Source organism: Glycine soja, chromosome 19 (genome assembly GCF_004193775.1).
Source record: "Glycine soja cultivar W05 chromosome 19, ASM419377v2, whole genome shotgun sequence".
Lineage (NCBI taxonomy): Eukaryota > Viridiplantae > Streptophyta > Magnoliopsida > Fabales > Fabaceae > Glycine > Glycine soja.
The window spans coordinates 45,014,383-45,030,413 of record NC_041020.1 but is presented as its reverse complement, the minus strand read 5'-3'; the positions used below and the strand labels follow the sequence as shown (position 1 = coordinate 45,030,413).

Below are 16,031 nucleotides of genomic sequence, written 5' to 3'. Positions count from 1 at the left end.
AAGTCTTATCCTCCATGTCATCCTTAGCTGGTAATGGGAAGAAATAAATTATTTTTATGTTAAAGCATATAAGATAATTTATTTATTCGAAAGCATATAAAGTTATTGACTCTATGAAATGTTCGTGCGATGGTTTAAATACATTTTTATTCTTTCTGTCATGATTGATTGGTAAGTAATTTTGATTTTTCAGTATTTTTCTTTATTCAAACGTTGCCCTTCAATGATTTTATTTATTACAAACAAGTTCTTTCGTTAGTTTATTTGTATCTAAAATTCTTTTTTTAATAAATACTTTAAGGTATTTTTTGTTCTAATTTGTGAGTGACTGTGATTAATAAATAAATTATAAATCCCACTTTCTGTTGTTTTCGTATTGTATGGTTGGATTTGAGTATTTGACAACAAAAAGAAAAAGTTGAAAACGACAAAAATCTATATAAAAAAAATACTACTGTGTTTGGGAACACAAAACTTGAAAGTTGATTTAATTTATGAATATTAGTCTTTACAAAGTTATAAAGTCGAGGTGAATTTAAATTTAAATTCCTTTATATTTGAGCTGTGTTTTTGTAAAAGTTTGTTCAAATATGGTAAATTCGAATCTTACTATTCTTGTTACATAAGGATAATAAAGTAAAACATTTTATTTATCTATTTTTTTTTTATTTCTGTAGTTCATGCCGTTTAAGTTTTGATTCTTGTAATTAACTATATATTAGATTTATTGGTTATCTCTCAAAGGATACTTGTGATGACATATGCGATAGAAACTAAAACTTAAATAGAGTAAAATCATAAAGACAATAAACTAAAATTTGAAAGCATAAAGATAAAAAAAAATTAATTAAAATTATAAGAAAAAATGTATTTGATTTAATAAAATAAATCTAATTGTTACATGTGTCTTTTTCAGAAATATTAAAAGTAACTTATGAACCGATTTGAATAAATTATGAAAGGAAATTTATTTTTTCCTTACTAACAGTAAGTGATTGCGTTACGAGGTAATTTTGTAAAATAATTGCGAGCCTTTACAAAAAGCAAGGGTGAATCTTAAAATTAGAATGTGTCATTTTCATAAAACAAAAGTTTTTTACTTCCTTAATTTGTAGCGGAGAAATGAGAATCATCTCCTTCTGAATAGAGCATATGGAGATTCGCCTTTTAAATTATTCCAAGTACACTGTATGAGAATAAAAGAGAACAAAAAGGAGCTTAAAAGGTTCACCACTTTTTATTTATTTTTTATATCACTAGTTTTAATAACGTAAATAAATAAATAAAAATATATTTATTAGTCACTTTTAAGTATAATGTTAAAATTAAACCATGTGAATAAAAATTAAACATTAAAAAAAGATTAACCAATTAATATACTCACAACTCAGTTCGGCGGATTAGTAAGAAACAAAAGAACTTAGTATATAAGAAAATATTCATATGAAGTAAATAGTCAGCACTTATTTAATTTGAAATGAGATACTTTAATAACTTACTTGTAATTTTTTTTGACTTATGAATGGAAAATTCGTCTATTTGAGTTTTTTTCTTACAATAAAGTATGAATTTTCAACCCTAAAAAATTCACATTAAAAGAAAAATTAAATTTTTAAACCACCACGTGCCTTTCTTTATTATTAGGTGCAAAAAGTTAAAAAAGGTAACAAGTAATTTAAAAAGAAAGATACCAATAACACATTTTTCTATACATTTTCTTTTATTAGATAAAATTTGTATAAATATTTTCATTTGTTTTGCGTGAGTTGAATTCTCAAAAATATAAATTTTAATTGATAAAAACATAAAAAAAGAAAGAAAAGGAATATATGATTATGAGTTTTTTGCATTGAGAATAGTGTGGGAGGATGCGAAAAGGGATATTCAAGAAGGGGATTTGGATGCGCTGCGTGTGGCGTTTGGATTGGACGTAATTACAAAGGCAATAAAAGCTTCGTTGCACTCCACGCCAGCCAGCCAGCCAGCGAAGCCATTAAATATTATTTCTCCTCATCCGCTTCATCTTCCTCGCGTCAAGTAAGCACATAAATACATACATCCATCCATACGCATCTCTCTACCTAGTTTCCTTATTCTTCTTCCTTCGCTGAATCCCTAGCTGTTCTCTTCTCCGATCCGATAATGGCCTCTCTATTCAACAATGCTAACGGCGTTCTCGGAAAATCCGAGAAGCTCATTATCGACACCGACCCTGGGATCGGTTAGTTTTCACTTTTTTTTACCGACTCTGCTTTTACTCTCTTCGTTTATTTACTACTTTTTCCCTTCATTTTTTTTATAAGAACACTTGAAAAACTGACGGAATTCACTTGTGAAATTGGAGTTTTAATTTGCAATATTTTGGATTGGAGATGCCAGATGAAGATGATTTTGATTGATGAGAATCGATCTTAGAATTTCCTTGTATTGATATCTGGATTGTGACTTTTCATTGGTTTTTTGAAAAGTAGTTTATTGTTTCATTAGTGAGATAGGAATGGCATTTTTGTGATTCTGCAGATGATAGCATGGCTATTTTTATGGCTTTTCAAAGTCCAGACGTGGAGGTTCTGGGTTTGACAACCATTTTTGGTAATACAACTACTGAAGTTTCCACACGCAATGCTTTGCTTTTGGTATGTGTTTATTTTCAAAATTCCTGTCTTCATGTTTGGATAAACTTCTTTGGAAATTTTTGCAAAACTGAAATCAACTCATGTACTTTAGTTGATTTTAGCTTACGAGTTCAGTTCATTTTATTTTATTTTCCGGTGAGTGCTTATGGAGAAGTTTATCTAAATAGACTAAAATTTTCCATGTCTTTTGTGTTAGTGGAAATGTGATCTTGATTGTGTTTTTAATATGCAAAAAGGATAGTGTGAGATCGCAGGCCGTGAAAATATTCCAGTTGCACAGGGAAGCCCTGAGCCGTTGAAGGTAACTATTTTAATGTGTAAATTTGAGCTTCTCTAATGTTGATTTGGTCAAATTTTGTTTTAATTGAATGCGGACTTTATTTTCTGCTATATCCCTTTGAACTCGGCATGATCCGATTTCTCCATTTTTTTTTTCTGGTATTAATTATGATTTATTTTCTGCAAAAGGGTGGAACGCCTCGTGTTGCTGATTTTGTTCATGGTAAAGATGGACTAGGGAACACATTCCTACCCCCACCTAAAGGTGAGAAAATTGAGAAGAGTGCTAGTGAGTTTTTGGTTGAGAAAGTCTCGGAATATCCCGGTGAAGTATCTGTGCTAGCACTTGGACCACTAACAAATGTTGCTTTGGTAAGTTGTACATTGCTGTATTGTATTCTATGGTCCTGCCCTTTATAACTTCAAATTATAGTTCCCTACGTTTGTTGATTTGACAGTGTCACTTCCATTATTAGGCAATCAAACGAGATTCTGCGTTTGCAAGCAAAGTGAAGAGAATAGTTATTCTTGGTGGTGCATTCTTTGCCTTGGGGAATGTGAATCCTGCTGCAGAAGCAAATGTAAGTGGTGATTTCTGTTAGTTGTGTTTCTTTGAGTAGGAAAAAAAAATACGACTAATTTGCATTTGGCCTTTCCATTTATATTTTGTAAGTTTCTTATGTTTGAAAAAATATGCAATCCAATATTGAGCTCCTTGACTTAGTGCCTTTGCCTCCCCCCCCCACCCCCACCCCCACCCCCAACACTAAATTAGTTATCAATGAATGCAATTATGAATATTAGTTTATCGGTTTACAGTTTCCTTTACAGTTTTACGCGCTAAGTAATATAACTTGCAACTGTTTTACTTAAATATATTGCAAGCATTTCTCTTGGTTGTGGTTGGGGGCCAGCAATTAATGGTCATAACTGCTAATAAATGGATTCTATTCTAGACCAATCCCAATAATCTGATTTCATCTCAAATGCGTCCTAGTCCAAATGACTATTCTACTTGCAGATCCATGGGGACCCGGAAGCCGCAGATATTGTGTTTACCTCTGGGGCAGATGTTGTTGTTGTTGGAATAAACATTACAACCCAAGTCCAATTCACAGGTAGTATTTTTATCCCAGTTTGTTCCAATTTCTGGTCTATCTTGAGCTATTTGCTGTTATTCTAGGTCAGGCACCATAAATTGAACATTGTCTTTTGATTTCAGATGCTGATCTCCTTGATCTGAAGGAATCCAAAGGAAAGTATGCTCCCTTCTTGAGTGACATATGCAAATTCTATAGGGACTTTCATGTAAAATCTGACCGTGTCCATGGTAATTTTTCATTCTACTTCAATGTCACTAGTTATGCTTCTACTAAAAAAGTTGCCATGGGAATGATGATTTGGCTTCTTTCAGGAATTTTCCTCCATGATCCTGTCAGTTTTGTGGCAGTTGTGCGTCCAGATCTTTTCACATACAAGAAGGGGGTAGTGAGGGTAGAGACACAAGGCATCTGTGTTGGGCACACACTTCTGGACCAAGGATTGAAAAAGTTTGTCCAAATTTAAAACTATTATTATTCACTCTAATTTTTCCTTATAATTTAGTGCTCAACATAATTGGATTCATTCATGCAGGTGGAATACGAGTAACCCATGGACGGGTTATTCTCCTGTTGCAGTTGCTTGGACTGTGAATGTCAAGGGAGTTCTTGATTATATCAGGGAGCTATTGATGAAACCCTGAAGTATAGGCTATAGGCATTTGTACTACCCATCTGACAGACAAAAGCATTGGAAAGTGATAGAAACGATAGCTTCTTATTTGCAAAAACATGTATAAGGTCATTTTCATTATTTCACTGAATGTCAATCAGAACTTTGGGCGTCAAGGATTCACAACCAGTTCTTACGCCGTTTAATATTATAAAGTTCATGTACCAATGGAATTCTCTACCTTCTTTGAGAAGAAAGCAGTCATTCTTTACTTTTCCTACCTCTGTCTGAACTTGCATATTGCTTCTTACTCTGGTACTATAGAATTTCGGTTTGAACATCGCACTAAAGACTTCTTCCGCTCATTTGGCAAGAAAATTCATAATTCCGTTACTATCTCAGTTCTGAATTCTGATGAAAGGACAAGAAATATGCTGCAATTTGTTTGGCTATGCGTCATTTTCGTATGGCTATGCAAGATTCTTAAGAATTTGGCGAATTACATACGTTTGTTTATGAAGTTAACGTAATATTCGAATATGAGTATATATACCTCCAATAGAAAAACAGAGAATATAAGCTGTATGGTAATATAAAATTTCCTAGTCCGTGAATTCCAATTTAACATGATTTTTTGTCTTAAATTTTGATGCTAAATTATAAACAATGAAGTTGCTTAAGTGGTAAGAAATCTACCACAATTATTTTTTAAATAAAAAACAAAAAAAAAACACTTAAATAGTCTAATTAGAGAAGTTCTACTTTTAATAATAATAAAAGCTAACTAAAAGGCACGGATATACACTTTCTATATTTGACTAAACCAATATTCTTTCTTAAAGGCATGGACAAATATTCTATGTAAGCATAGAGTAATATACTTAAGGTTCTGCGTTGATACTTGATATGTCGAGCACAAATAATTTCCAGAAAAGTCCTGCCAAGTGTTCGCAGTGACATTACTCTACGAACTTTATATGCTATCAAAGTTAAGTAAAATGCATTCTCAATATTTTTAGTAACTTTTAGTTATTTAATAAATATAAGATAGTAAACTTCATAATTCTCATATTTAACTACTGGGCTCAATTACATTTTTTATGCATTTATTATGATTAATGTATAATTTCACTCTACTAATCTTACTTGAATTTTCACTATAAGAAAATGTTATCACTAGCTGTCAGGCAAAAAATTTCACTATAATACATTTGGCTAAGTCAATGTAATCCAGGGCAATGAGGTGGAACATTTTGAATTTTCAATATGATTTATAGTAATAGATTTTTGGTCAATAATTTGACCTGGATGACACTAACAGAAAAGCCCATAGTAATCAACAGATAAAAATGAGAGTGTTTGAGTTTTTCAATACAATTTATAGTGGGCTTTTCAATCGGCTAGTACTATATGCAAGTAAAAAGGAGGAAAATTTGAATTTTTAACAAGATTTGTAGAAGATTTTTCCTTGGTAATTTGTACTGGGCTAAGCCCAATGTAAATGAATTCTCTCTCTCTCTCTCTCTCTATATATATATGTATACATATATATATATATATATATTATGAATAATAAATATATAATATAATTAATAATCATTTATAAAAAAAAAAGAGAGGAGGAATCAGAAATATAAACAATATGTTTTTATCAGATAAATATAAATAATATTTATAAAAAAAGTTCAACAATTAAAAAACAAGAAAAGAGAGAAAACCTCAAGTTTGTTTCGTCTTCGGATAGAGAACTGATGTAGTGGCAAGTTGGCGGGCTTACGGTGATCTAGAAAAGGAGCTGCCATAGTGGGAGGCCGTGGGGTGTGCGGCGTGGGAGAAGAAGAAGAAAACAGGGAAAGAAGATGAAATATTCAATCATATCATATGTTCATATTAATCTGTATATAAAATTAATTAATTACTGTATGTCGTTGGTTGAGTCCACAGGTCGTTCTGGAGTAGTTTTAACTTCATTATATTTTGTGATTGTTACTTCTTCTCAGGTCAATTTATCTACAGTTACGATTGAGAATTATTGGCGCTCTCTAATTCTTGAATTGATTTTGCACATTAATTAAGTTTGATGAAAAGTGTATGATCGTACTAATAATTAGTCACACACACCACCCTTATCAATCAGTCATGTGGGCCTTTAAAGCCCTGCTAGATCAAGAGACAAGAGTGCTCATAACATAGTGATACAAATTCTGCAAGATCAAAAAGATGCATCGATCTCTTCAAATGGTTCATGAATGAGAGTATAATGAAGCACTAACATATAGCACAAGTTCAGCTTGAGTTGTTGAAACGTGAAAGAAAGGATAAGGAAATTAAAAGCTTGGCTTTGAAACAAGCAAAGTCAAACGAAAGGGCATAGATCAACCACATTAAACAAAGCAGTTAAACCAACTCGTGCCACTTTTTTAGTTCAACAAATTGGCATTTACCTACTTCGCTGAAGGAACCACTTCAACTTCCGCACAGGATTATCCCACTTCAACAACCTGCGAAGAAAGCAAACTCTTACCTTATATATATAACTCCTCAACTTATAATGGCCAAGGACATAAATGTGTTATTGAGAGGATATTGTTTTTAAACATATCTGATAAAGTAAGGGTGTTAAAGCAATGGCAGAGAAGATATATTGGTGCTGTGTTGTTGTGTTTGTGGAACTAGTGCTAGTGTTGAGCGGCTGCGAGTCAAGCACAAACGAGTTCAGTGTTCCAATGTTGATGCAGATGAATATCAACAAAGCGTGTGATGAGATATACGTGGTTCGTGAGGGAGAGACTCTGCAAACAATTAGTAACAAGTGTGGGGATCCATATATCGTTGAAGAGAATCCACATATCCAGGACCCTGATGATGTTTTCCCTGGTCTCGTTATCAAGATTAACCCTTTCACGAATCGATAAAAAAAAAAAAGTATTGATTTTTGTGGTCTTGTTGAACAAGATTACAAGAGGAAGAGGTACGGTTCTTCTACTTTACGTAAAGAAAACTAGAAAAGCTTCTCATAAGGGTGCGGTTTATCGTAAGAACAAATATGTCGTCTGAAGCATCAAGGGTGATAATGCATCAAACTCCTTGCTGGTTGGTAGGGAAGGGTGGTGATTTTTCGTATTCCTTTTTTACATCATTTTACTTCATGAGGAAGATTAAAAAAAAAAAAAAGAGTGTAAAGTGGATGTAAAATGTGCGGAACGAAAAAATCAAAGTTTTAGTTGTAAGTATAAAAATAAGGGTAATTAAAAAAAGATACATGATACTTATTTTTATTTGATCTCTTTGCATTTCCTTTATTATCACGTACAATACTTCTTATCTTTTTTCCTTCAAAATAAGTTGAACGATAAGAGTATAAATGATTTGAGTTAGATTCACTTTTTGTATAATTTACTACCAGATTCAATAAATTTACAGTTTTTTTTTTTTTTTTTGCCTAGCAACCTAACTCAACCTTGATTAATTGAGTTGACTCAAATTGAATAATCAATTTGAGTAATTAAAAATATACATTTTAGAAATTTGAAAAAAAATCAAATAACAGAACAATAAAAAAAATATAAAATCATCACAAAATATTATATATTCCTACTATTTTTTTAGATTAAAATATATTTTTTTCCTTATGAATTGAAATAGAAAAGGTTAAAATTTTATTAACACAAAATTTTTTATCCTCATAAAATTAAAATATATTAAATTTTGATCTCCAATAATATTTAAGTAAATTTGAACCTAATGTAACAATTTGTGGTGATTATAAGTTTGGAAGTGAAAAATCATCACAAAACCCCAAAAAACTACCACAAATTGCATTTTTTTAATTTGTGGTATTATTTTTTAACTTGTGATAATTTTTAACTTTCAAAAATTTTCAATAGTTTTGGATATAACCGAAGCTTATTTTGAGAAAAAATTTGACATATTATAATTTTATGAAAATAAAAAATAAACTAAACTTTTTGCAACGATGAAACTCAAACTTTTCCTATTTTATAATATTTTTTTCTTTTTTCAATCACAATAATTTCTATGAAAGATATTCACATTTAAAAAAAATAAAAAATTCTTTTCATTTAATTTTTGTGAATACCATTAATATTGTTGATAAAACATTCTACTCATTCATTCTATGATTCCAATAAAAATCAATAGCTATTCTAATTTCTAACACCATAAATTTATCATTTTTCTTAAATGTAATAACTGATTCAATATGAATTTTCAAAAATAAAAAAAAAAATCTGGTCCAAGATAACATGGAATTTGAATAAGTATTTCCTCCAATCCTTCTTATAAGAACTAATTAATTAATGGTAAATATTAAAAACACTAAATGGCATACATTCTCTTAATAAATTTTAAGCAATAAAAAAATATTAGAAAGAGTGTTTCTATTACTTCTCTTAACTAATTCAACATGATTAAGGAAATTAGTTAATTTAATAATATTAAATTTTCCTTCAACTTATATTTTTTTTCCAAAATGATCCTTGACATTCATGAGACATACTTTTCTTTTTTTAATTTTAATTATGTTAGTCTCTTTCACCGTTAACATGCGAAGTATATATTACTTTAATTTTTATCAATTGTGCATGTGAATAGTCAACGTATGTCATAATTAAAATCCATAGTAATAAATATTTTAAACATATGAATTATATATTTTAATATTTAAAATTTCCTTTTATTCTATAATCTTAATTATTTTTCAATTTTTTTCTAAGTTATAGCATCTTTTTGTATTGAAATTTTTTATACCAAAATTTCTCTTTATGTTAGGATTTCAAATTATCAAATCTCAACTTTAAACACTTTTACATTTTTTTTTGTTTTCATAGTAAAGATTTCCTTTTAGTCGCATATCTTAAAAATCTTTCCATTTTTAATTTTACATTAAGATATCTTTTTTATAGTAATTTTTTATATCAAATTTTGTTTTTATGTTAAGTTTTTAAATTATTAGATCTCAATTTAATCATTAAATAATATTACATGTACTTATTAATATAGTATTTTATAAATACTAAATATTATATATATATATATATATATATATATATATATATATATAAATTACTACTCATTCCGTTATTTTTTAATTGTCTTAAAACTCTATGTAGAAAGCAAGATATACAATAAATTTTCTTGATCCTAATAAAATAGTTTTCTAATTTCTTATTTTATCCTTTATCACAACAAATGCTTATGGTTAAACTAATTAAAGATTAGGTAGAAAATAGGGTATAATTGAGAAAAGAAAAATTAATGTTATCTTGAAATTTGACAGTATTTGATAAATAATTTTTTTCTCTTAAAAATATGACAATTAAAAAAGAATATAGGTAGTATTTTTATTAAATACTAGCATATTATTAATATTACACATAATAGGCCGTTTGTTTAAACATATTTTAAAAAAACATTATGCTTTTTTCATGTGTTTGTCTAATTTTTATTATTATAAAAAATAGTTTTCTGGTTTTTTAAGAAACAATTCCTATCTTATTCTAAAAAACACTTTTTTAAAAAAAACTTTTGTAATAAAGTAAAAAAAATTATGTTTTTTTTTATGTGTGTTGTGTAAGTTGTTTTTATCATAAAAAATAGTTTTCTATTTTTTTAAGAAGCTAATAATATCTTCTTCTAAAAAAAATTATTTTTTTAAATTACTCATGCAATTTTTTTCTTTAAGAAAATAGATCTAATATATAATTAATATTACACATGTACAGTGAGAATTCAAGATCCTAAGTCAATAGAGGTAAATTATAAAAAATAAAATCAGAATTATATAAATATAGATAAAATAAAATATAAAAATATAAAATTTTATTTAATAAATTTAAAAATATGAGGAGTGCAAGTGCACCTGAAGCCAACATAGGTCCACCACCGTCCACATGTACACACAAATAGATGTATTTATTGCATTAATTAAATAGGATTGATGTATGTATTCAATTAATATTTAATGTTGCATTTATATCTATTAAAGAATTTCTTTGTATAAATATTTATCATATTTATGTGTTATAATATAAAATAATTTTATAATATCATTTAATTACAACTTATTAAGTTAATTAACTTTTGTAATAATTATTTTGAAAGTCATATTAATAATAATAAATTATGTTTAAACAACCGTGGAAAAGTGTTATATCATATCCTCGTTAAAAGGAATCAAAATAAACGTAATAAATGATGAATAATTTTTGTTTTTGTTTTACTAGTTGTAAATTTTTTATTAGTGGTGTTCAACCAATAATTTCTCTATATTTGGGTAGATAAAAGGTGCGAAAATGGAGTCACCACTTACCTTGTTTGATTAGGATGTTTATATCTTGATAGCAATAAATCAAGAGTTCAAATAAGATTTTAAAGAGCGAAGTTCTCACGTTATATTATATCCCGACGCAGCGATTTTGACCTCATCTTATTTCGTGTAACTTTGTTGTTTAATTAATTTTCAGTTTATGGATGAAGTAATTAACACCATTGTATTTGGCCACTGGTGGAAACGAATCAACTTTTCAAATGACTTTGGTTTAAACTAAGTTTAGCACGCGCACAAGTGCACAACATTTTTAGTTTTCGGTCAAGGAATAACAATGAGCCAACAATAGAGAGAATTTGGTCATTATTTTAATTGTAGTACAAATTAACTTAGAGGGACGTAGGTAGTATATACTTTAAATGTACAGCCAAAAAATGTATATTAAATTTTCACATCACTATATTTTTTTAAAATTAATACAGAGTTAGTTCTAAATCCATAAATATTTTTTTATGTATCTAAGTAATTCTTAAGCGTAAGAAATTACTGTTATACAATTTTTAAATTTAATTAAATTAAAAATAAAAGAAAATAATATTTAAAAAATAATTTAATTAAAATACATTATCATTTTAGTCATAAATTATCATACATAAGAAATTTATTACTTTTTTATAACAATTACTTTTGAAGTCATACATAAAATAATTATTAATTACTTGACCAATTGACGGTAGAAAAGTTTGACCATGAATGGAAATTAATTTCCTTATAATGTTGACAAAATTTTCAAAATTATATAGGTAAATTTGATCCTCTTGACAAGGAAAAATACAGAGAAAATAAAAAACTTGCTTTGCTCTCGCTTCAGTCCCTATAAAACTAAAACGCATATCTAGTTTTTCTCTTCACTTCCTTGGCGCACCTCTAGGCTCTAACTTTTTCTCTTACACTTCAATTTTCCTATCTTCAAAGCACTCTCACGCACATGATGAACTCGCACAAACAACTCTTCCCCCTCTTCTCACTTTTCTTAGTTCTCTACCTCTTAGGTATAATATAAGCACAGATAAACATACCCCATGTTTTTTGTCCTTTGTTTTCTTATGGGGTCTTTTTTTTTTTTTTTTATCTAATTGATGATAAGCTTAAAATTTATTTATTTTTTACCTTATTACAGGACAAAGGGTAGTGCTGCAAGCTGAAGCAAGTCCTCAACATGGTCCAACAAAATTGTTCGTTTTCGGAGACTCGTATGCTGACACAGGAAACATTCAGAGAACTGTCTCAAATTCATGGAAGGACCCTTATGGCATCACCTTTCCCGGCAAGCCCGCCGGTCGTTTCTCCGACGGAAGAGTCCTAACCGATTACATCGGTAAGTGCAACTCTAACACTTCTTAATTCTCATCAAGTGCAACTTTTTTTTTTTTTTTTGCCTCACTATTTTATCTTTAGCTTTTAATTTCTTTCTCAACAAAAGTTTTTGCTTTTGGACCTGCTTTGTTTCATTTCATATTATAATGTAAATACTAGTATGCTAGACTGTTGATTATAGAAGTTGAATTGGTGGGGTTCATTTCTCTGCTGGCCTTCCACTTTTCCTTTTCTCGTGCTAATTGTCTATCTATTGATGATTCTGATGTTGTGCTGTTCTCTCTTTTGCCATTAAAATGTTGCATTTTATTGTGCTTATGTTGTAACATGTCACTTTTTCCCAATTCTCTCTCTCTCTTTTTTTTTACTCTGTTTTTGTTTGGATGGCGCGTGGGAGCTGCATTTTATCCCTCTCTTTTCACCTTATCGAATTATTTGTGCCATGTTCTTTACTTTCTGTCGTTACACCATGCTTTGGATGCAGACACTTTTGTCTTTATCATTACTATTTTTAATCATTGCTTTAACATTCAGTGCTCCACTCTAGTAATCACTTAATTGTGTTTTTCCATTACCGACCCTGCCCTCCCTTAATTTCATCTTTACTGCCATACTTATTTACATTTCATGGTATGATATAAACTTTTAATTGGACAAATAAATGCGTACTTGCTTAAGAAAAATACTACTACTACTACTACTATATTCTATTTGTTATGATTTTTTGAGAAAGTTTTAAAAAAATAAATGATTATTTTCTAAAAACTTAAAAAAAGTCAAACACGTATTAATTATGCCAAAAAGGAAAACGTATGTAGTAGCTAATTAATTAATTCCATGCCATTAAAATTGAATTCATATCGTTTAGCATGTAATTGTCCTGCATATTCCATTTTTTCTTCGGTCAAAATACCAAAGCGTCTTTGGCTTTGGGACATACTTATTTTTCTTATCCAAAAAATGGAGCCTTTTATCATTAGTGGTTCTGATCTAGACTTCTGCAGCTTTGCCAATTAAAGTAAAAGCGTTGTCTTACTTTACCAGGATTACACCTCAACTCCAAAAACAAAAGTAGTATTTGATGCTAATAACAATTAATTAGAGAGACCTCTTGATTTTCTTTCATTTGTTTAATCATCTATTTGGTTCACTCAATTAAGAAAAGAATCTTAACAAGTTTCCCATTCTTTAAAAGTATATAAAAGAGTGTCGTCAGTAAAAACTTTTTTGAAGAAATATATTTTTTCCCAACTTTTAGTGCAGAAAATTTTAAAAAAAATATATTAATCTTGCCACTTGTTTTTCTTTTCAAATCTTTTTCTCTTTTGTTGATTGGCTACAAGCCCTCATAATAATAACTATGTTATACTATCAGTTTTCGTTTAGCTGATTAATGAAGTATGTGTGTGGTCGTGATCTTGCAGCTAAGTATTTGAAAGTGAAATCACCAATCCCCTACAGATTGAGGAAACTGATGCCACAACATCTGAAATATGGGATGAACTTTGCGTTTGGGGGCACTGGTGTCTTTAACACTTTCGTTCCACTCCCAAACATGACAACACAGATTGATTTCTTGGAGCAACTCATCAAAGACAAAGTGTACACTACCTTAGATCTCACCAACTCGGTGGCCCTTGTCTCTGTCGCTGGAAATGACTACGGTCGTTACATGCTAACAAATGGCTCCCAGGTAAATCATTATTTTGAGTTATTTATTCTAGCTAGTCTTCACTTTAGAGAATTTTATTTCTTCTTTTGAGAGAAAAAAAATCACAGCATACTCTTGGTTTAATTATTAATTTTTAGGCATTGTATTATTTACACCATGTCCAGTTTAGACTCTTTCCTTTCTCCCCTAAATTTTGATTAAACATTATTCATAAATAAAAATAATCATTAAAAGTCATAAAAACGTAAGTAAATTCAATATATTTTAGAATAAAACAGAAGGCTCATTGTGCTCACATTTTCAATAGTATCATCTTCTTTTTAGTAGGCTTACTTAGATTTAGGTGGGTTAGGTATACAATTATTCTGGGAAGAAAATTCACCTTCACTTTTAGGTCCAACAATTGTCAAATTCTAACAATAGCCCAAGGAAATAAACCAAAGTATATTAAACAAAAGTCATATTATAAATAATTAAATTTTACTAATAAGTGTCCTTAACATTGATTAATAAACTAAAATAAAAAAAAATTTATCCTAAAAATTATTAAAAAAACGAAAAAAAATCATAAATAAAAAATTTTACATATCTTAATAATTTGTTAATCAATGTCATAAGAAAACTTGTTAGCATTTACATAAATAATTTTGCAACTTAATCGTGGCATTCTTAATTTGCATGTATATATGTATGTAGGGTTTACCATCTTTCGTGGCCTCAGTTGTTAATCAAACAAGAAGCAATCTTATTCGCATCAAAGGGTTGGGGGTGAAGAAAATAGTGGTGGGTGCTCTACAACCCCTTGGATGCCTTCCCCAGGAGACAGCCACAAGCTCGTTCCAACGTTGCAACGCCACCTCCAACGCCCTCGTGCTTCTCCACAACAGCCTCCTGAACCAAGCAGTGACCAAGTTGAACCAATTAGAGACCACCAAGGACCGTTATTCCACCTTCGTAATCCTCAACCTTTTCGACAGCTTCATGTCGGTGTTGAACCACCCTTCCACCCACAACATTCGGAACAAGTTGACGCCGTGCTGCGTTGGCGTAAGCAGTGGGTACTCGTGTGGGAGCGTGGACAAGAACAATGTGAAGAAATATAGGGTTTGTGATGACCCCAAATCTGCTTTCTTTTGGGATCTTGTGCACCCTACGCAGGCTGGATGGCATGCAGTGTATAACAAGTTGCGAACCATGAACGCTCTTCAACACATTCTTTACTAGTTAGTTCATTAGTTGTGATCACTTGCTCTTTTTGTTTTGTGTTCAAATAATGCATGTCTTTTTGGTAATTAGATTGTTCCTCAAATAGTGTTTTGTTTATTCGGACTGTGGGTGGTGCAATGTGCAAATAGAATGTTCTCTTGTTGTCCATGCTACAACGTATTCGCTCCAAATAAGTTTCATTTAAAATTATCATTTTTAGCATCAAAACATGCTTGATAAGAATTATTCTTAGACAATCTTTGTGACTTTCTTAATTTTCAATTGAAAACAAATTCGTTACATGCCTTTTTAAATATTTAACCTATCTTAAACATTAGTATTATTAATCATTTTGATTATATGACAAATTCCATCAATATATATAATAGTCTTTCATTAACGATTTTCAATGAAATTTGGATCAAACCAAGGTATGCTTGGCCTTACCCATTGTCTTTTTGGTACATAGGAATAATAAGACAAAAGGAGAACAGAAAAACAAGCGAGCTAGGAAGCGTGAATTAAACCATATCCTAGCGCCGCCAATTGTTTGAATAAGATGCTGATCGAGAATGTATATATGTGCCAAAAACTAACGAATAAGCTAATAATTATAATTTCAAGTTAGTTAAAGTTTAGAAGCTGAAAGTTGAAAAATGATATAAAAGAATATATCTAATTACTTGGTCACAATTTAAAATTTGCTAACTATTATATATTTTTAAATAATTATTACTTTTCATATTTTAATTAATTTCATATAATTTATCATCTTAAAATTCGTATTTTTTAAAATTTTATTCTCATTTTGAAACGTTTTAATCAAATGATGATATGAGATAATATAAATTGATTTATA

At 29.7% G+C, this 16,031-nt stretch overlaps 3 protein-coding genes across 3 annotated transcripts; all 3 read left to right on the top strand.

Annotated features, from left to right (window-relative positions):
- The first annotated feature begins 1,897 nt into the window (after nt 1-1,897).
- LOC114398356 (uridine nucleosidase 1-like) lies at nt 1,898-4,908 on the top strand. Its single transcript, XM_028360541.1, has 9 exons — nt 1,898-2,221; nt 2,521-2,636; nt 2,878-2,937; nt 3,105-3,287; nt 3,392-3,496; nt 3,937-4,033; nt 4,138-4,245; nt 4,330-4,465; nt 4,551-4,908. The coding sequence occupies exons 1-9, from the start codon at nt 2,143-2,145 to the stop codon at nt 4,657-4,659; spliced, it is 993 nt and encodes a 330-aa protein (XP_028216342.1). The 5' UTR covers nt 1,898-2,142; the 3' UTR covers nt 4,660-4,908.
- A 2,283-nt stretch (nt 4,909-7,191) lies between these two features.
- On the top strand, nt 7,192-7,911 carry LOC114399783. The gene has a single exon (XM_028361999.1). It carries the CDS (start codon nt 7,256-7,258, stop codon nt 7,541-7,543), a length of 288 nt encoding a protein of 95 aa, XP_028217800.1. The 5' UTR covers nt 7,192-7,255; the 3' UTR covers nt 7,544-7,911.
- Nucleotides 7,912-11,781: 3,870 nt separating this feature from the next.
- Nucleotides 11,782-15,382, top strand: LOC114398444 (GDSL esterase/lipase At5g03610-like). Its single transcript, XM_028360640.1, has 4 exons — nt 11,782-11,969; nt 12,098-12,295; nt 13,719-13,987; nt 14,663-15,382. Exons 1-4 carry the CDS (start codon nt 11,906-11,908, stop codon nt 15,188-15,190), a joined length of 1,059 nt encoding a protein of 352 aa, XP_028216441.1. The 5' UTR covers nt 11,782-11,905; the 3' UTR covers nt 15,191-15,382.
- The last annotated feature ends 649 nt before the right edge of the window (nt 15,383-16,031 follow it).

Coding starts and splice junctions, on each gene's coding strand:
- LOC114398356 (XM_028360541.1), top strand. CDS start 2,143: ATGGCCTCTCTATTCAACAATGCTAACGGCGTTCTCGGAAAATCCGAG. Junction 4,034..4,137: donor AACCCAAGTCCAATTCACAG/GTAGTATTTTTA, acceptor TTTTGATTTCAG/ATGCTGATCTCCTTGATCTG. Junction 4,466..4,550: donor CTGGACCAAGGATTGAAAAA/GTTTGTCCAAAT, acceptor TCATTCATGCAG/GTGGAATACGAGTAACCCAT.
- LOC114399783 (XM_028361999.1), top strand. CDS start 7,256: ATGGCAGAGAAGATATATTGGTGCTGTGTTGTTGTGTTTGTGGAACTA.
- LOC114398444 (XM_028360640.1), top strand. CDS start 11,906: ATGATGAACTCGCACAAACAACTCTTCCCCCTCTTCTCACTTTTCTTA. Junction 11,970..12,097: donor CTTAGTTCTCTACCTCTTAG/GTATAATATAAG, acceptor ACCTTATTACAG/GACAAAGGGTAGTGCTGCAA. Junction 12,296..13,718: donor AGTCCTAACCGATTACATCG/GTAAGTGCAACT, acceptor GTGATCTTGCAG/CTAAGTATTTGAAAGTGAAA.